The sequence below is a fragment of the Lepidochelys olivacea genome (assembly GCF_965140295.1).
Source record: "Lepidochelys olivacea isolate rLepOli2 genome assembly, chromosome: 6".
In the NCBI taxonomy this organism is placed as follows: domain Eukaryota; kingdom Metazoa; phylum Chordata; order Testudines; family Cheloniidae; genus Lepidochelys; species Lepidochelys olivacea.
The window spans coordinates 115619433-115639863 of NC_140416.1; the positions used below are offsets into that span (position 1 = coordinate 115619433).

Genomic DNA, 20431 nt, shown 5'->3' on the forward strand with positions numbered 1-20431 from the left:
TCCAACTCCGGGGGCCGCACGGCCTGGGTGGGCAGGCACCAGCCCGGCCTGGGTGTACGTTATTAGGACGGCTTGCCCTGCATTTTCGGGGGGGGGGGTCGTTTCCATGACCCTCCATGGGACGGGGGGAGAATGAGCCTTATGCTGAGCCCCGCACAGATGCCAGGAATTGCCACGGCAATTTCGAATTAAACAGGATTCGCGGCTGTTTTTCACGCCTTTGGAGGAAAGCGGGGTAGTTTGGTACCTCCTTCAGCATCCAAGGGTCATTGTCAAAAGGCTGGTTAAACCCACGGGCGCAAAGAAATGGAGAGTGAAGGCAAAAGCTTTGGGCTGCCATTTCCAGGTTGATTGGCTGGGTGGGCTGGGATTTGTGTTCGGCAAAACAATGAAAGTTAGAACGAAAAGCTTGGACCTTAAATCTGAATTCCCTTGGGTTTGCTTTATGAAATTGGGATGTTACCATTCTGCCAATGTGGGAGGGAGAGAGTTGCAGATTTCTGTGGTGGGGCAGGGCTCAGGTATGAGCGAGGGAGTCCTAGGAGAAGAACAGAGATGGAAAGAAAAATTATAGTTAGTTGTCCCTATAGACCACAATGGTACAGTAAATGGTAACTTTAAGTAACTGGACTTTCAAAAATGTAATTTTAAAATCAGTAGTGTTACTGGATCAATTCAAGTCAGTTGTTTTCTGAAATAATCATGTGTATGCATCATAATTTTTAAATCATAATGATTTGGTAATTTTGATTATTTTCCGAAACAACAAAAATAATTAATCTGAAACATCAATTAACATCTTTCGAACATTACATTTTTTAAAAAGCTGTTTTGAATTACCAAGTGTTAAAGGGTACCTGATGCAACAACATTTTGGATAGAAAAATAAACTTTATAAATATTGTGTAAATAAAAAATTTGTGTTAGACTTTGATCCTTTAAATGGGTACTTTACAAACTATGGAAATGGTGGCCATTTCAGCAGATTAATGATTATTTTGAAGTGCCATTTACTGCTCCCTTCGTTGGTACAGGAATAGGAGCAGTAGCAAAGCTGTTGTACAAATCATGTACATTTCAGCGTCTGCCAGCTGAGAGCAACATGTGCTGTTTTTTTCCAAGAGCATCATAGACTTTAGAATCTAACAGGAGCACAGGAATTGCCAGCTGGGACCCAGACCTGTGGTCTATATAGTCCAGTGTCTTTTCTCCAACAGATTGTGTTAACTATGAAACAGAAATAGAATACCAAAATAATTGAGAAACCATCCTAAGTATCAGAGTGGTAGCCATGTTAGTCTGTATCAGCAAAAAGAAGGAGAAGTACTTGTGGCATCTTAGAGACTAACAAATGTATTTGAGCATAGGCTTTCATGGGCTAAAACCCACTTCATCTGATGCATACAGTGGAAAATACAGTAGGAAGATATAGATATATATATATACACACAGAGAACATGAAAAAATGGATGTTGCCATACACACTATAATAAGAATGATCAATTAAGGTGAGCTATTATCAGCAGGAGAAAAAAACCTTTTGTAGTGAAGCTTATGCTCAAATAAATTTGTTAGTCTCTAAGGTGCCACAAGTCCTCCTCGTTCTTCATCCTAAGTATGTTTTCCTACTCCTTTTTCCATCCACAGTGGGCTTAATGATTTGAAGGAGGACAAATTAGCTAATGAATCCCAACCTATGTGATTGTTGTTCCCGATGCTTCCACAATCAAAAACCTATGCTTATCAGCCAGATTCCTCCTTTCATAAATTAGGCAGGGCCCACTGAAATCAGTAGAAGTTTTGCCATTGATGTCAATGGGACCAAGATGCAGCCCTTTCTAATCACTGACTGTGTGCTTGGTGTTGTTAAGATATGGAGTGGGATGAAGTGCTTGTCCCCCAGGAAGTTGACAATCAAAGGGACAGATCCTTTGTTGGTACTTGTCATGGGCAAAACTTTTGTCTTTCGCGGGGTGTGTGCGTGTTTTTTTAACACCTCTGAATGATGAAAGTTTTGTCTTTCCCTTGCCAGTGTAGACAAAGCCTATTGTGAGCAGGATTTGGTTCTAGAGTAGTGCATACTTTACAAATTTGTATATAAATGTTTGTATAGTCTGCGTTTGATTTAAGTGTGCAATGTGTGTCAGGATTTCTTGGAAAGACGAGCTAGCTAGGGATATAGGGCAAAACTCTGACAGTGATGTCAGGAGAGCATCATTCTGTGAAGTGAAGGTGCAAGTTACAGTTGATAGTCTGCAAGAAACCTTTGAAGAGGAGGAAGCCAACAGCTTCATTTCTCAGTAATCCAGTCCTTTCGCTCTTTACGGATGACAGTTTAGATTCAAATACAGGGCATGTTAACTGTGACGTGAAGAGGAAAAACAACACGATCTATTTGCAGAGTTGTGACTCAGCTTTCACCATTTTTATTTCATAGCGTATGGGGTAATTCAGGGTTGCTAACAGTCCACTCATTTATTTTGATTAAAGAATAGAGTGTGTTTTTCATCTGAAGCTCCTTCAGATTTTTGCATCTGGTAAGCGGTAATTGCTGAGTGCTGATTGCTGAGTAGTTTCTGACCAAAAGATTGCTTTTCCAAACAAAAAATGGATCGGTAATGTTGATTGGCAAGGGTTCTGTATGCCCAAGATCACTTGTATAAAAAAAGTAATTTCTTGATATTCTTATTTTGGTTCAGGCCAATATTCAACACAAAAGTATTAAATAATATGCAATTTATTGATATTTCTGACATAAATTAAGGGACTGAAAAATAGCAAGAGTTGCTTCCATTGCAATCAGTGTCAGCAAACACCTTTTTATTTTGTTCTGAAAAGCATAGTGTAAACGTATTAAAATACCTATCCAATATGAAAACCTGTGAGTGGCTAAGAATTTTGATATGGTTTTGAAAAATAGTATTGTGTTGAATGATAAGTTTGTGGGAATTTTGTTAATAGAATTATTTTGTAGATTTGTAGCTTATACAAACGTACAAACCCGTCACAAAGAACATATCACTAACCCAAAACCTTGTTCAAACATACGCTAACAAAGTGCAAGAGTTGGCCTATGCCAGTAACATATATGGCATCTACCTTCGCTCTGCTTTCCGAACAATGCCGGACTAGTGACTTTTATATGACACATTTTCATCAGTGCTCTACTGAGTGGTAGAGATACAACAAGACAATAAGAGTCGAGAGTTACTGCCAAGTCATTTGCTTGTTTTGAGAGCAATAGAAATGGGCTTGGCATAATTCCTCTGGGAATTATGGGGCTTTTCAATCTTTCTGCAAATTTTCCTAGCAAAGAGCTGTTACTAAGGAATCTCTGCCGTCAGATTTTTTTTTTGTGTCAAGTCCTCTGAGCTGACAAGTTCATTATGCCTCTGACGTCAACTACAACCTCCTGTATTTTAGGAGTCATTAAATTCCTCTGCTCAGAAGTTAGACCCTAACTCAGCACCCTGTTGTCAGTTAAAATAATTATGCTTAGCCTCTTCTGAAACCCCTGTTCATCAAAGGCCTGATCCACTGACTTTAATGGAGTTGGATAGGGACCCAACCCCAAGTGCACAAGCTTGCTGGGTGTTCTACTTATTTATAGCATTGCATTTTACCTGGCTCTTTTACAAAGTGGTACTGCCATCTCCCCTTTTTAGAATTGAGATGACAGATTAACAAAAGCCTCAGGACTTTAAACTTAAACCCTGGTTTGATTGTTTTTTAAAGCATTTTACAGCAAAGAAGAACTACAGTCATAATTAGGTCAAAATATTCCACAGGGGAAAAATCAGTCAAACACAAAAAGGAATGTTCCAAAAGGAATTCCATTACACTGAATTTGCTTTTTAGGGGGAGAAGGGTACCCACATTAGCATAAAGCTAGTAAATTGCATAAAACCAGTAGCAAATCCTAGCTGTAATTTAAACTTGGCAAGCCTTGCTCAAGGTAAATAGAGACGTTTACAAATATTGTTTCAAATGAAATGTTTTGTTTGACTAATGCTTAGACATTGGACATTAAAAAGAATTAAATTAAAAGGAAATTTTGAAAAAACATCACTTTGAATCAAACTTTGTTTTGAAAATGTTAAAATAAAATGTTTTTCTTTTTTGCATATTTGTGCTGAAATGAACCAATTGGTCATATTGATATGAATTCATGAAACATTTTGGTGTTGCAAAATCTGCATTTTTTTTTTGTTGAACTCAAATTTTTGATTAAAAAATTTTACCTGGCTCTGTACACAGTACTGTTAGCCTCTGAAACAGTCATGCTTCTATAGAACTATAAGGGCTTCTATCATGTGTAGGTTGTAGTCATTACATGGTGACATGACATACATTTGTGCAGCACCCACGTTCCATTTAATAGTAGGTACTAGTAAGACACTTAGAGGCAGACTTGCACATGTGGCATAGAATCATGCAAATATAGGGTTGGAAGGGACCTTGAGAGTCATCTAGTCCAACTCCTTGCACTGAAGCAAGACCAAATAAACCTAGACCCTGCCAATAGATGTTTATCTAACCTGTTCTTGAAAACCTCCACTGATGGGGTTTCCACAACCTCACTTGGTAACCTATGTCATGAACTAGCCTTCTTGTTATAAACTTTTCCTAATATCTAACCTAAATCTCTCCTGCTGCATATTAAATTGATTGTTTCTTGTTCTATCTAGGGTGGACGTGGCAAACAATTGATCACCGTCCTCTTCATAACAGCCTTTAACATATATGAAGCCTGTTATCAGGTCTCTTCCCCCCCAGGGGCTTATTTTCTCAAAACTAAACATGTCCAGTTTTTTTAACCTTTCCTCATCAGTCTGGTTTTTAAACCTTTTAATCATTTTTGTTGCTCTCCTCTGGACTCCCTCCAATTTGTCCATATCACGTTAGTCTATAGATGCTGGGTCATGTATTCAGTGCTCCTATGATTGCTGGATTCCAGAGCACGATTTGTGAAGGAGAATGTTACATTACTGTATGAATCAATGCAAAATCCCTGCTGGCAGAGTGGCTATTGAAATAGCCTGCATGCCTGTATAGCATAGTTATAAGCAGTTATGTGCTAGTGTAAATATTAAAAAATAGAAATATACCCAATATATAAATAGCTCAGGGGAATAAACCCCAGGGAAGAAAAAGAACAATTTAAGCTGAAGGACAATGTGGGCACAAGCAAAAACAGGTTTAAACTGTCCGTGAATAAGTTTAAACTGGATATGAGGTGTCTAACCATGAGGCGGGAGGTTCTGGAGCAGCTGCCTAGTAGGAGTAGCGGGAGCAAACAACTTAACTATTTTTAAGATGGAGCTTGATAAATTTATGATCAGGGTTGTGATACAATTCCCTGTGCTAATAGGGGCCTGGACTTGGTGACCCAGGTAGTCCTTTCTTGTCCTAATATGCCAGAAGTAAACACATACAAAGGAGGATTTCACAAAAACCATAAATGCATGGCTAGACAATGTCACTTCCAAACTAAGGACTGTTCTACAGAAAGTCACATTTTATTTCACATCTTTTGTTATTTCAGCACCCATTGGTGTGGGGACACTCATATTTTGGATTAACGGGACAATTTTGATTTAGTGAAATTCTAAGGCCTGTGTTATGCAGCATGTCCGATTAGATGATTATGGTCCCTTCTGGCTTTTCAAACAAACAATAAAACCAACACCATGAATGTGTTGGTTGCTTTTAATTACTTGGGACGGGAGCACTCACACTATGATTACCTAGACAGACTGTTACAGTTTCACATACTGCAGAAGATCGTGTAGTATCAATGCACAGCCCTAGCTTGAAGTCCAGTACCCATATGAGAGGGGAGAACAGGCAATTGTGTGAATGCAGAGTATCTTCCATGCCATGCTGCCCCCAGGGGTTGCTCTGTGTGTCTCAACTCAGGATATTTAAATTGCAGTTTACCCACCTTTTTCAGCTCTCTCAGGATAGCCGATATTAGAGGCTTGAATTTGACATTCCCAGAGCTTATGATTAATTGCTTTACCTCTTGTTGCTGTGATGTATTGGATACTGTCAGTCTGAGAAATCATATTTGATATGATCAGTGTTACTGGCAAAGGGGAAATTACAGAGGCAAACCATCATCTCCTAGTACTCCTTTAGCAGCAAACATCTTTATTATGACTAAAGCGTATCCAGAGAAAAGAGAGTTAGAGGCAACTGGTTTGAGACTGTTGACATGGCTAGGAACTTGATTAAAAAGACAAACAAACCCCACACTAGAATTCTGGGGGGTGAGGAGGATTCATTATATGGTGTGTAGTTGTCTAATTTGCAGTCTCCTTTCCAATTACCCTATTCATGTCACAAAGTATGCACTTGCACAAAACTTATTGTCACGATGCAGATACCAAGGATGCTTTCCTGGCCATATGACAATCCGGTTGACACATGGATGACACAGAGTAGCCCAGGGGCATAACAGAAGGCCTCCAGAACAGCAGGTAGTGACATGAGGCTGGCCTGAGACACAGGTGTCAGAAAAGGGGTGTGAAATTTCAGCATCCTGAAGAACTGACACAGAATTCTGAAATGCAATAATCTTTGCTGATGTATCTGCATAGATCACTCAAGTTTATAGGACCGTGATCTCCACTTTGCCTACATCTTATGTAATGAGGTATGCAAAACTGAACACAGTATTTCCAGCTCACCAACACTTGAAAAGAATACCTACCTTCTGTGACATAATGCCTCTAGTCTTGAATCATGTCATTTTGCTGATACTAAAATTCAGCAAACTTGTCTTTCAGAAGTATCGCTTTCATGGTCCATCCCTTTAAAAATGCCTCTTTTAGCTTATTTCCTTTCTCCTACCACCACCCCATATCCTAGGTATGGTCTTGTCATACATCTTTCCAAATTCCAAGCAAAAAATTTATTGACCCAAACATATTTATACTATAAAGAGCAAAATAAGGTCTTACATTTGGTTATTTTTTATGAGACTAGTATTTAGTGAAATTTGCTGACTAGCCACTAACCATGTCTGCAGCTGTATTCTTTTCACACACTCTTCCATTTATGAGGAACAAGGAACTATTTTATATTTCCAATGAGAGCAACACATCGCTTACTGTGCTGTATCCTGTCTCTGAAACCTGGCACAGGGATCTGGTAAATCATCTCAAGAATAAAGTCAGATTGAGCAGATCCTGACTCTATTCTGGGGGGAAAAAATCCCCAAAGTAACTCATTTGCAAGCTTTTACGATTTTGCTGCAGTCGCAGGAAAAGTTAATTTGTAGTCTGCATTTCCCCAGAAAGATTCAATTCAGTGAGTCTATGGCAGCGTGTACCAGTAACATTTACTTCAGCATTTCAACCGGTCCATTACCTAAACTCTCCAAGGGCTTGTTAGTGCAGGCCGACATTTCATTACTACAGCCAATACTCTTCCCACCTGTTTTCTAATGTCCTCCTGGGTTGCTAGGGCATCTCTCAGTAAGAGCAGGGACATGTCCCATCTCGAGTTAACTAATAGCCAAGGGTTGCATGGAGTCAACTTTCCCCTCTACCGCCAATTCTTGTAGTATGATTGTCCCCCTCAGATAATTCATTATCTTCCACAGATAAGGGCTGATTAGTAAAGGAGTGACTCGTCATCAAGGGAGGTACCTCCAAAATGAGCTCCAAAGAGTGCTATGGCAAGATGAAGCAGGACGGTAGAAGGCAGATTTAGCAAAAACATGTTTCAGCTGGGAAAAGTCAAGTCTGTTGGGAAAGTTGTTGAACGACAAGGTAAGTGAAGTAATATGTTTTATTGGATCAACTTCTATTGGTGGAAAGGACAGAGATTTGTGGAGCTGCAGGCTTTGGCCTGAGACCGAGATGTGTCTTTGCAAATGCCTGATAGGCCAGCTATAGATACTTATTGGAGAATCAGATTTCTAGACTATGAATGGGAAGGGAGGACTTAAAATTGTTCAAGAAGCCCACTCACTGCTCCTCAAAGAGGGCAGCTGCCACCTCAAGCCATGAAGAATTCAGCACATGCTTTTTGCTGCAACTTTCTCAGAGGCAGATGAAGGACAACGGGATGGCATGGAAGACGGACCAGCAGGTCATCAAAACAGTGAGTGGTAACTTCTTTCCCTTGGATTTACTGACAAACTATACAGTTTTGGTCACATATTTAAAGGCTAGCTTTACAAGTCTGGATTCAAAGCCTGTCCAGTGTTAAAGGTTACTTTCTAATTTTCATATTGTATAAAGCATGTTATTTGTCATATACTCTCTTGCATTTGAACTTTACAACCAAGATTATCAAAAACAGGTGCTTAGTTAGGCTCTTAATTGAGTTCATCCTGACTTTTGAAAGTGGATGGGCATCCTCAGCGCCACCTGAGCTATTTGAGCTGCAGAGCATTCAGCATTTTTGAACATTTTGCCCAGATATGGATGTAAGAGGCCTTATGGACCAGAGAGTTCAAGAACAGGAACCTAAAAATCTTGGCCTAGGTATCTGTAAAAGTCGATAAACTGGACAAGTTCTAGTTCTGTAACTAAGTACAGTATTTTTCCTTTCTTTCCCAACACACTCAACCCAGATCCTAGACTTTTGGCAGTATCTTGTAACTGACTTTCAAGCTCCTTGCATTTAAGTTTTCTCAGAAGTAAATGCCAATACATTCCCTATTTAATTGTAAAAATATTGGCTTCTCAGTCTGAGAATTTTGCATCTTATCCAGATAATAGTTTTAGAAATGGATTTATTTTTGAATGTTTTTAGCAAGTTAACAATTTGTAAAAGACAGGCACTCTTGAGCATTTTACCCTTCAAGTCCCATTGACTTTCAATGAGAAGTCCCATTTCTCAAAGTGACTCAGTTATATGGGAGCCAAGGCCCTTAAGTCATTTAGGTGTTTTTGACAAATTTACCACACTTGTGTAATTGCTACAGAAAGTATGGATTCCAGGAAGGGTTTAAATTGTGTCTCAAGTATATAAGAAGATTGCTAAGAGCATGATTTTTAAAATATTGCCGTGTGATTGCCTTAAAGTTGAGACCGAAGCTATACTATCATTCCACGTGTATGTGACAGGTTCTAGTGACACCACATTCTAATGTAGCAAAATGAAAACCGTTACCTTGCCACCAAAACTAGAGCCAAGCAGATGGTACAATCACATTTAGAGTTTAGCAAAATTCCATATCTTTAATCAAGTGCCAGGTGCATTTTTCATCTTATGTATATGCCAAGAGTCCAAATTTAACGGATTTCTCGGACAAATTTTTACGTGCTTTGTCTTTGATAGTTACCTTGACAGCTGGTAGAGTATGGAAAGATTTGCCCTTGTTATCACAAAAACAATATTTTCCCTCCCACTTTCATTCCATGTTTAATAACTGATCGTATGCTTGACAAAAAAGGAAAATTAAACATATACTTAAAAATCTATTGGCAATGACTGCACAAGTCTTTGTCCTGAAAATTTATTTAGTACGGAATAGGCTCAGATAAATGATTGACTTGATAGGTTTTGAGGTCAGCATCAGGAAATTCCTTTTTAACGCCTTAGAGATGATTTTACTGAAATCAGTGCACACCGATTAGCAGTAACCACATAAACAACAAAATCAAGGTCACTGTTCTCAATAGATAACACACTTCCCAAGGGGGCCTGGTCCACATATAGTTTATTGATGTAATAAAACAATACAGTTAGTGTTAGATCCAACCACAGAGAGAGAAAGAATGAGTGAATGAAAAATTTGTACAGTACATATAGGAAATAGGATGTTTGTGAGACAACTACTCATTTCAAAATCAAAAGGTTTCTAAAATATATTGAGTTATTGAAATCTACATGAATACATGGATGTTAACAGCAACAAGGTGCATAAAAACCAAAACATCAAATATTGAGCAACTCAGTGATGTACTAGGCAACTTTGCTAACAATGCATGATGTCTTACGATCTGCTTGAAATATCACCTATACCACACAGGGTAAACAAAACATTTAGATTTAATCTCAGATACACAATATTAGCATGAACTTCCACAACTACAGGCAGGGATTTTTCTGAGCTGGCGAAGTGACTACTTTAGGAACATCAAATCCTCTCTGTAAATTAAGAGAATGTATCCAAATAAAATGCTGTTATAGTCCTTTCCAGATAAAACCCTTCCCGTTTACTTAATACTCATTTCAGTCATAAACATAATACAGCATTTAAGAACACAGTTTATATTACAACATGACTAAAACAATGACATCCTCGAGAATTAAACATGATTTCATAGGCAAAAAACAAACAAACTGTCAAAGATTCTTCTCCTTAAAAACTAGTTTTATAAATGTAGACTATATTGCATGAGGAATTGCTGGTATTTTTCTTAAGAAAATATATTGTGCGATTGTGGCTACAATGCACTGCTGCAAAGCATTGTTGTTTCATATAAAAAAAATCATTAAAATAAAAATTTGTTTTAAAATAACTGACAAAGCATACATCTTCCCACTACTTATGAAGAGCAGGCAGGAAGTATTGACAGTTTTACTGTGTAACATTTTACTGATAAGAATCTTTCAGTGAAACTCTCCAGCCAAAAATAATAAAAAATAAATACGTTTTTAAAAACAGGTGCATATTTCAAAGCTGCTATTGCAAGGATGTTTTAAATGTAATGGACTTAAAGTCTATGTACCAAAGAACTATGAAAATGCACTATAATCTGAGTTGTTACATAAAGACTATATGAAAAAAGTCTGTCAAAATAAGTAAAGTAGAAAGGGGATCGAAACGGAACTAACTGAATTAGTGCAGTATTGTAGCCAGGCTTCTAAAATCAGATATAGAAAATATAAATAGACTGCTTTAGGTGATGATTCTCCAGTGTCCAAAAAAAGAACAAGTATTGTGAAAACTCAGTTAACTTGATCCAGAGCTCTGAGCAATTCTTCACCCTGTAGCAGGTTTCTGCTGCCTTGTATGGGAGCATTTACTTCGCAATCATAACTGGTAAGTTGTGGTAGTCCAGTCTCATCCATTGACTGTCCTAGGAGCTTACTCGCTATATCTAAAAAGGAAGAAGATAAAGATAAGGGCACAATACTTACTGTATTTTACATTTCCCAAATTAGCGTATAGGGCGAGACAAGTTCCATTAGCCAATACAGCTTTGATAATATTTAATTTCCCCCCTCCCTCCCACATATACGAACACTAACCAGTTGATAGTAAGATGATTGTCTTTTGTCCCACTCCATTCTGGCCATTAGATTTGCACCCTTTTACACGTTTCCAACAAAGTGATGCATTCGCTCCACAATCTTCTGACTGCTGGAATAAAGATCCCTTTAAAAAAAAAACAAAAAAAAACCCCCAAACCACTTATTTCTGCAGCTCATGTATGCAAAAATTTCAAGAGGAAATCAATCACCAGTTCTTGTCACTATAGTTACTAACATGCTGCTACTATTTAAAACTGAATTCATTCAGTACCTGAGAGAAAAAGTTTAAGAGCAAATTAGTGTAGACTGATGTTTAAAAGTAAAAGCGAGTCACTTTAAAAACAAAAAACATTAAGAAGGATAAAGATAACCTTGGTTTTAATAAAACCAAACCCCATCCTCAAAATTAGGGTGCACGTATATGTATACATACCCCCCCCCCAGCCATCCCTTACTACTTTTGCTGGTCACTCCCACTGTCTGAGGAGGCAGCAGCGTTCACTGAAGTGAATGGAAATAAAAGACACAGGAGAAGAGAGGAGAACGACTATGGCATTACTACTGTTCCCAAGCCCCACGTGCACAAAAGGTTAAATGGTTTTTATATCTAGTTATGTGAATTTTGCTCCCACACGGCAATTATCTTGCCTCCCAGCTCAGCTGCCCCCTTTATTTTGTTCTCATTGTCAATGTGTAGGGCCCTACCAATCTCATGGCCATGAAAAACATGTCAGGGACTAAGAAATAAGCCCCTCCCCCTGACATCTGATCCGCCTCAGCCAGAGTCCAGGTTGAGCGGGAGTGGGGCACGATTTCTTCTTCACCTGCAGGGCTGCTCTCATGGGGGAGTTCAGACCCACCTCCATGTACCTTTTGGGTTGGGGCCCCCACAGTTACACCACTGTGAAAACCTGAAATTAACCAATTTTAAAACCCTCTTGCCATGAAATGGATCAAAATGGACCCTGAATTTGGTCGGGCCCTACCAATTTGGAATCCTGACTCATCCAATCACAGGCGTGGCTCTAGAATCACTTTTGACAGCAGTAGACAAGAGATTCTGTGGTACAGGAGAGAGCAGAAGGCTCTGTGTGCCTTCATAGGAAAGTTATTGCTTTCTGGAATAGGTAAGAAAACAGGTCTGCTAAACCAGAAAGCAAGACAAAAGGAAAAGCCAACCATCTACAGAAATGCTTAGAAGCCGGGCAACAGCCAGCAAGAGTGCTAATTCTGATGCCTGGATTTGGAAGTTCTGTCCTTTCTCTGGCTGTTGAACATGGAGGGGTGAAGACAGTGGAATGTTGGGAAAATCCTAGAGACTTACATACTCAGGTATGTTGCTTTTCACTTTGAATTACTTCACTTTTTCGCTAAGAATTTTCTGCGTATGTGAAATCTATAGAAACAAGAGAACCTGCCTTTGGTGTAAAAACGGTTAAAACGAATGACTCAATAGTCAGAAGATTTAAAAGTTACATTTTCACAGTAAGGTTAACTCAGCCACATTGTACTAGTATATAACTAGTATATTTTTTTGCGCAACGTAACAGTTCACTTTACCTTTCCTAACCTTTGATTCATTCGTTTTGAAATCTTATTACACCAATGTATTTTTCTTTTTAACCAAGGATACATCCACACAGCAAGCAGCACCATGGCAAAGGAGTCTCAGACCCTCGTCTACAGTGGGGCATGCTACAGTGCTAAAAATAGCTATGTAGATGTTTGGGTTCAGGGATGGGCTTCAGAGCTCAAGCTCCAGCCCGAGCCGGAAGGTCAACCCAGCTATTTTTAGTGCTGTAATGCAAGCCCCCTGAGCCCAAGTCTGTAGATCCAAGCTCTGAGGCTTGCTGTGTAGATGTACCCTAAATGGCCTTGTTTTAAAAAAAAGTTACACAAATAGCATATTCCAGTTTCTCTTCATGCACAGAACTATGGAACGTTACACTGACAGGAGCATAAAATCTTATGTGTAGCTCTTCAAAACCAGGATCTATATTTACATAACCCTAAAATATGAGAGAGTATAAACCTAAACTTAGCAGCAGTTTTCTTTTACACGTGCGCAACACACATTTCAAATGCTTACAACTCCATTTGGGGCAGGCTGTACAAGCTGGTTTGGAGCTAGTCCTCAGTAAAACCTACACAGGGGTGGTCAAATTTACTGACCCTCAATCATCAGAAGTTCAAGAGCCCCACGCGCCTGCTGGGGCTTGGGGCTCCAGCCCTGTGTGGAGGGGAGATTTCAGAGTTCAGCCCTGTGATAGGCACCTGCTCAGGGTTTCGTCTCTGCAAGGGGTGGGGGTGGCTGCGTCTCTCTCAGAGCTTCAGCCCCACAGGGGGCGCCTGCACCGACTGAGGGCTTCAGCCCTGCTCCTGCTGAAACCCTAAGCCCTGGCACACGTGCCCCAGAGGACTGAAGCCCCAAGCCCCCAGCATGCGCACCCCGCAGGGCTGAAGCCCCGAAACCCCCCTCCCAGCCGGGCAGAAGCCAGAGCTGACAGGTGAGGGGGATGCGTGGGATCATGTGCCCCCCCCAGATTTTTGCCAGGGTTTGCTGTCCCTGCTTGGTCACATGGTGCTGCTGGGCCTCCTCCCTGCACGGCAGCTGCTGGAACCAGCAAGCTGGGAGCTGAGGCAGCAGGGAAAGGCAGTGGCAAACAGCTAGGAGCTGCAGGGAGAGCCGCTGATTTTGCTGCTGCCTCTCTCCGCAGAGCTAAGCAGCTGCCCCTCCCTGCAGGGGCTACCTCTCCATGCAGATTTAACATGTGGGAGCTGCAGGGAGGGGCCGCTTGAGGGTAAGAGGGGATGGTGTGCGAGGGGCAAGCATGACAAGGGGGGGGGAGGAGAGTCCTTTAATTCATGTCCCCCCTCTCAGCGGGCACCAGTCATCTCTGGCAGAAGCCCCTAGCCCCACCACCACCCTGCTGCAGGGCAGAAGCTCCAAGCTCCCTCCCCCCAGTCTGATAGGCGGAGAATGGGTGGTGGGCTAACTGTAAAAGAGTCGCATGCGTCTCACGAGTCATGGTTTGGCCACCCCGACCTAGGCACTGGAAAATTTAATCTTTTAAAGCACAACCTTTGAGTTACCTGTGTTAAAAATAGTAATTTTTCAAATACATGGACAGAAAGACGTTGCCTTTAAGCAGAGACAAAATCAGTAATGGAAATTTTAGCTAAAATGAGAAACTGAGAAAATTATGAATGTGAGAAAAAAGGGGATGACAGGCACTGTATAAATGGAAGCCTGAACAGAACCTTAATTATAGCAGCTGGCTTACACTGCAATACACGAAGCTAGCACAGATCATTTGCTATTTTATCAGTGGTGACATCTGTTGAAATGGCCTAAATGGGAAAAATATGGCAGCCATAGCGACAATAAGACAGACACATGCAGCAAGAATCATTAGAACATTGATGGAGAACGATGAATTCATAAAAGGCTAATCAGGAAAAACCAAACATGCATGTGAATGCAAAGAGCAAAGAATGAAAACACAGTGTTAGAATTTTTTTTTTTTTAAATAAAAAGATTAAGAGAAGCTAAGGAGAATAAAAACAAGAGTCTCTAAATTACCTAACAAAAAGCTTCAGGAGCTTTACAGAAGAACTGGATGCACAACAAGTTTTCCCCAGCCTTCTGGGAGACAAGAGGTAGATAGCCAGTAAACAAAATGTAAGCAGTCATTCCAAAGCCACGACAGGATGTAGGGATAATTCACAATTCGGAAGAAAACACGCTTGCACTCTAGGGCATGCTAGCCTACAGCTACAAAGGAAAACAGAAAAAACAAAACGTCCCTGGCAGCAAGTCTTAGAGCCCAGGTCAACTGACTCAGGCTTGCAGGATTTGTGCGGTGGGGCTAAAAACGGCAGTGCAGGCATTCAGGCTCAGGCTCCGAAACGTAGCCAACTGGGGTGAGGATCTTTGAGTCCAGGTTCCAACCAGAGCCCAAATGTCTATACTGCTATTTTTAGTCCTGCAATACAAGCCCAAGTCAGTTGACCCAGGCTTTAAGACTTGCTGCCATGGGGTGTTTTTGTTTTTTGCTACATATACACATTCTAAGACCACACTGATATTTCAGACCATCAAAGAATCAGAAAGTCTCGAGACGCATACCGTGATAGAGAATTAACTTGTGTGAAGTTTTTAAAAGGAATGGATTTTATTTGACAAGTGACATAGGCAATAAGAGATCTCTCTGAAATTCTCAAGATACATCAAGGAGAGAGAAACGTAGCTGTACTAATGTCAAATCCCAGGATTTCAGAATACTGACTCAGTGTAAAAAAGCCCCAAACCAAAAATCCCCAGATGGAATTTTGCTAAAATAATTGTATGCAAGATGATAAAGTTGTGGATCACCCTGGTAAGTGAAACAATACAAACTACACAGCTGTTTAAAAGGAATTTTTCAGGTGCTATAAGGACAAGTGATGGGTTATTCACAAGTACAATCACTAACTACAGGACAGACTATGCCCTCAACCCTCTTTTTAGCCCATAATGTTCCCATTCTAACATTCTGATTGTGTCTATTCAAGGCACAAATGTATATAACTATAAATATATTTCTATTTGTAGGATTTACACATCTTTCCAAATCTGTGCTGCTCCTGTTCCAGCTATTTGCACTGTCTCTGATTTTGAGGGACATGGAGATAAAGTTTGAAATAGTAATGACATGCACTGTTAGCAGGTGAACGTTCTTTTTAGTCTCATGTTCTTACAATGCCTTATTTTCTCCTTAGGAAACACATTCCAGGAAACTGTTTCACAAATGAAAAGTTTATCTTCTATCTAGCTGAGAAATTTGTCTGGGTGCAGAGGGTAGTTTAAAACTATTTTGACAGTGGGAAAGAATTGAAAATCAGGGGGTTTGCATTCAGGAAGACATAGGATGTTATGAACTTAAATGATTACTTTGGTCACAGGATTTTGCTGTACAACACTAGCTAAAGTCAGATTCTATATCAGTGGTTAATTCTGGAAACAGTAAGATTACAACTAATTTTAAAAGAAAAATAATACCAAAACTTACAATTCCCACTGCTTGAAAAAGCGAGCCATCATATTCCATCTTTCGCTTTCTCTGAGAGTTATGCAAAGCTAGCATCTTTGGATTTAGTTCTTCATTCATTGCAGATCTAAGAAAAATTGATTCAGTCCATTAAAGTTCCTACTATCCTCAAGCCAGTCTTTTATAAACACTTTGTAAAATAAATATTTCACAGTGACAGTCAAGTTATTTATGTGTCCTAATTTTCTATGATTAGAAAGAATTCTAGCTTTAAATCTTGCTAAATCAACTACTTCTGATCCTAACATGGAAAACTGGCTGTCCTTTAAAAAGTTCTTCTCTACAGAAAAACAGAGAAAGCTTAAGTGTTTGTCATTCTGCTGTCCCTCAGACAGCAGGCATGGGGAGAGCAATTAAAATATCCATTTTGCATGTCCATGCACAGGGAAAGCTACTTTGTTTTATCCAATGGATTGAAATTCTGATTTGGTGACACTGTATGTCATGATAAAAATCTGTTTTGGATGCTCATAATCCATATTGCTGAAGTCTGACTTATTTTAAGCATAACATCTAAGCTTAAGGCATAACTACAGTCTCCGCATTCATCACAAACTGGGCAAGAAATTACTTATGCATACCCTCTCTCAATTGGCTTACTGGACTGTTTTATTTACACAACTCAGGTATGAAGAGGAGCAGAACAAAAATATGAACAAGAATGGTTCAATTGTTTGTTTTCTATACAAAGGCTTGATGTAAATAAAAATGCAAACAAGGTTCTGGGAAATTAACTCCAGTCTACTGTTGAAGTGCACTAAACCTAAAATCTTCTTTTAAAGCACAAACTAAGGTGTATAGCTTATTAAAAAAAAGAGATCAAAGACAACAGCAGATAATACTGTACTGGCTAATTTCTTCAAGATTAATGGGTAATGAGATTTCAGCTTCGTTTTTACAATACCTTTTACTCAAAGTGACTGTTAACAAATTGGGTGTTCCTGGATAAGATTTCTCCGTCTGGTCCAATGTTCCTTTTCCAGCCCTGATTGGAGATGCAGTTCGACTTCGATTTCCACCATATGGTGAGGCTGGGGCGCTGTTGGTTTCATTGATTATGAGGACAGGAGACTGAGAAACAAGTAGAGTCTTAATGTCATCCATGCATTCTGTTTTCACTGGTGTTATTTCCTCAGCGGCAGTAGAGGGCGTATGAGTTTGCTGAAATATGGTATTGGTGGCCACACTCTGAGTGCTCGCACAACCACTCTCCAGTGAAGGTGGCTGATCAAAGGATCGTAACTGGAAGTCATCATCCATTGGGATGTAAGGAGCTAACATCTCCAAGTCTAAATCAGTTTCCTGAAAGAATAATAAAACGGGTAAATAAAGTTTCTAGGGGATCTGTGCAATACCCAAGAATGCGTCATCATCTGTAAATAGTCTGCCACTTCCCCTCTCCCCAAACCTCTGGAATAGTGCTGTGTGAACACCATTTTTTTATATCTCAAAAACTATTTAGAAACAAGCTACCAACTCGTCTTCCATTTTCAGAAATACTGCTCCTGTATTTTAACACATTAATTTTAACATTTGATAAAATAAGCTTACAAATACTGTGCTCTAGGATACGCTTAAGATGACATTTAAGTTTAACTTAACGTACATACCTGAGTAGAGAATGGATTTTTTGCTTCTGTGTCTATTGCAAAGAGTTTTTCCACTAATTCCAGCTTAAACTCATTAGCCATATCATTATCCACATCAAAGCAATACTCATTGGGACTACGGGGCTGTCAAGACAAATCAATTCAATTTTAAGTACAAATTTTCAATTGGTTCAACATTGTGTTATTTTCCATTGTTTCAAGAAACAATGGGCTTAAACTGTAGCAAGGGAAGTTTAGGTTGGACATTAGGAAAAACTTCCTGTCAGGGTGGTTAGGCACTGGAATAAATTGCCTAGGGAGGTTGTAGAATGTCGAGCACTGGAGATTTTTAAGAGCAGTTTGGACAAACACCTGTCAGGAATGGTTTAGGTAATACTGGAGACTGGACTAGATGACCTCTCGAGGTCCCTTCCAGTCCTATGATTCTACAGCTTCACACTAAAAAACCCCCATAAAAACGTGCAACCAAACTATAATTGCAAAAATTTCATGAAAACTCAATGGGACTGGATAGTATTTGCATTCATCTAAATATGCCCAGAGTTTTCACCATCGTCAGCTTGAATAGATCGCCCCAATTTGGGGACTGTGGGACAGGTATAAATGTGTCAGAAGTTTATACACTGATTTGCTGTAACTCACTCATTAATTGCAATAAGCATATCTCTGAATCTTAAGTTCTTTAAAAGACGTACTCAAAACAGTTACACGCTTCATATGCAGTTTCAATCTCTAATTTTTTAAAAAACTGAAAATATAGCTTTCAAACTGAAAAGTAAAGTAATCTTTTATTGACAGGTCATGCTGTAAATATAATTGAACAGTACATGGCCACAATTTATAAATACAGTCAAAACAATTATGCAAATACTCTAAAAAACAAACTCCGTGGCTGCCATAGTGTCTAGAGATATTTACTCAAAAGCCTACTACACATTTATTTGGATGACTGTCTTCCCAAACTGTATGACTGACCTCAGGTGAACTTTGGTTAGTGCTTGCCTCAGAAGGGCTGGCTGGCTGTTCTTGCCTCTGGTGGCTGGAAAATGCAAGTTCGAGTGGCTCTGTGTTTGGCTCCAGCTTTGATACAACTTCTCTGTTGAGTGCAGGGTCAGCATTGCTACGAAGTGGCTTTGTGGCTTCAGAGGCAGGAAGTGGGGACATTGCCAAATTTATATTCTGCAATTTCTCACTGGATGAGGGGAGCATTACATCATTATACAAAGGAACTTCATCATATTGTTGCTCATCAGACTCTATAAAAATTAAAAAAAACAATCAACCTAAGTAAAAGCGCTGAGTGGGTCTATGGACCTCATTAAATAACAGCAGCTGAAATATTTTTTGTTAAGCAAGTGATACCAGCAGGTTATTTTCTAATGTTTATTTTAACATACACTAATATGATCAATCAGTAGGGTCTCTGACTTAAACACAAACCCACCATTACTGCTGAAATCTAAAGAGATAATCGTGTCTCCAGGAGCTGGTGCGAGCAAAGTTAAAGCATCTGGTTCCTTTTTAAGTTTTTCAAAGAGGCTGTTAGTATCTTCTAGGTCAGCCTTGCTGAATATTTTCATATCAGGAGACTCCACTGGTTTCAGCATGCACTCAGTCTGTGCAAGGGAAAGAAATAACTCCTTCTGTACAATCTCACTGTCAAAACCAAAAAGAAAGACTATTCTTTAAAGAGCAGCTAGCAGCTCATGGGAAGTTCAGAAACAATTCTGCCAATTCTATTTTGTTTCTCTTTGCTCGTCATATGCATTTTCATTAACACAGAAGTTTTTAAAATTCTGTTATTGCCCATTCATCCCTCAAATTCAATCTTTTCAGAAACCAATTGTGATCATATAAAGGGATAACTTCACGTAAGTAATTATGACGGCTGTGCTTTATTAAAATGTCAGTAATAAACAGATTAAAAAAATACCAAACACAGATATGGAAATCTTAATTTTTTTTACACAACAATTATATGCTGTTTTACTGGTTATTACAGATTAATTCACAATTTTGAAGAAGTTTTCAAAAGATTTCCAAAAACAGCAAGTTGCAGTCAATATTAGCAATGCAGTTATTTTACCAGTGAAAAGTTAAAGTTTTGAGGAAACAAGAAAAGTCACACTTATGAAGAAGCGGGAGGAAAGATTATATTTTAACAGAGTTAAATAGCGTTAAAGAGGGACAGAGTTAACACACCACTGAAAAACTCCAGACAAAAAGGTAAAATTAGAGATCTGGACATCTATCTAGACCAGGGGAGGGCAAACTAAGGCCCATGAGCCAGATCTGGCCCATCAGGGCTTTCAATCCAGCTCGCAGGGTTGACAGCCCTGCTGCGTGCCGCTGCCACCCCAGAGCCACTTGAGGTAAGTGGCGCCGGGCCGGAGCCTGCACTCCTCCTGCACCCCAAACCCTAACCGCCTATCCTGAGCTCCCTCCTGCACCCCAACCCCCTGCCGCACCCCTCCTGCAGAGTCCTTCCTAATTCTACATTCAGATTTTCCC

The 20431-nt window shown here is 39.6% G+C and overlaps 1 protein-coding gene across 2 annotated transcripts in view; it reads right to left on the minus strand.

Moving 5' to 3' along the window:
- Positions 1 to 9662: 9662 nt before the first annotated feature.
- Positions 9663 to 20431, minus strand: part of HIF1A (hypoxia inducible factor 1 subunit alpha) — a 41805-nt gene continuing 31036 nt past the window's right edge. The window contains exons 9-15 of one of the 2 annotated variants that reach the window (XM_084630340.1): positions 19365 to 19576; positions 18896 to 19176; positions 17921 to 18043; positions 17215 to 17612; positions 16272 to 16377; positions 11218 to 11329; positions 9663 to 11066 (exon numbers count right to left, since the gene is read on the minus strand). In XM_084630340.1, coding sequence (XP_084486466.1) covers positions 10915 to 11066; positions 11218 to 11329; positions 16272 to 16377; positions 17215 to 17612; positions 17921 to 18043; positions 18896 to 19176; positions 19365 to 19576 — 1384 coding nt within the window. In that variant the 3' untranslated portion in view covers positions 9663 to 10914. Of the gene's footprint in view, positions 11067 to 11217; positions 11345 to 16271; positions 16378 to 17214; positions 17613 to 17920; positions 18044 to 18895; positions 19177 to 19364; positions 19577 to 20431 lie in introns of both variants that reach the window. The other variant, XM_084630339.1, reaches the window with a different exon arrangement.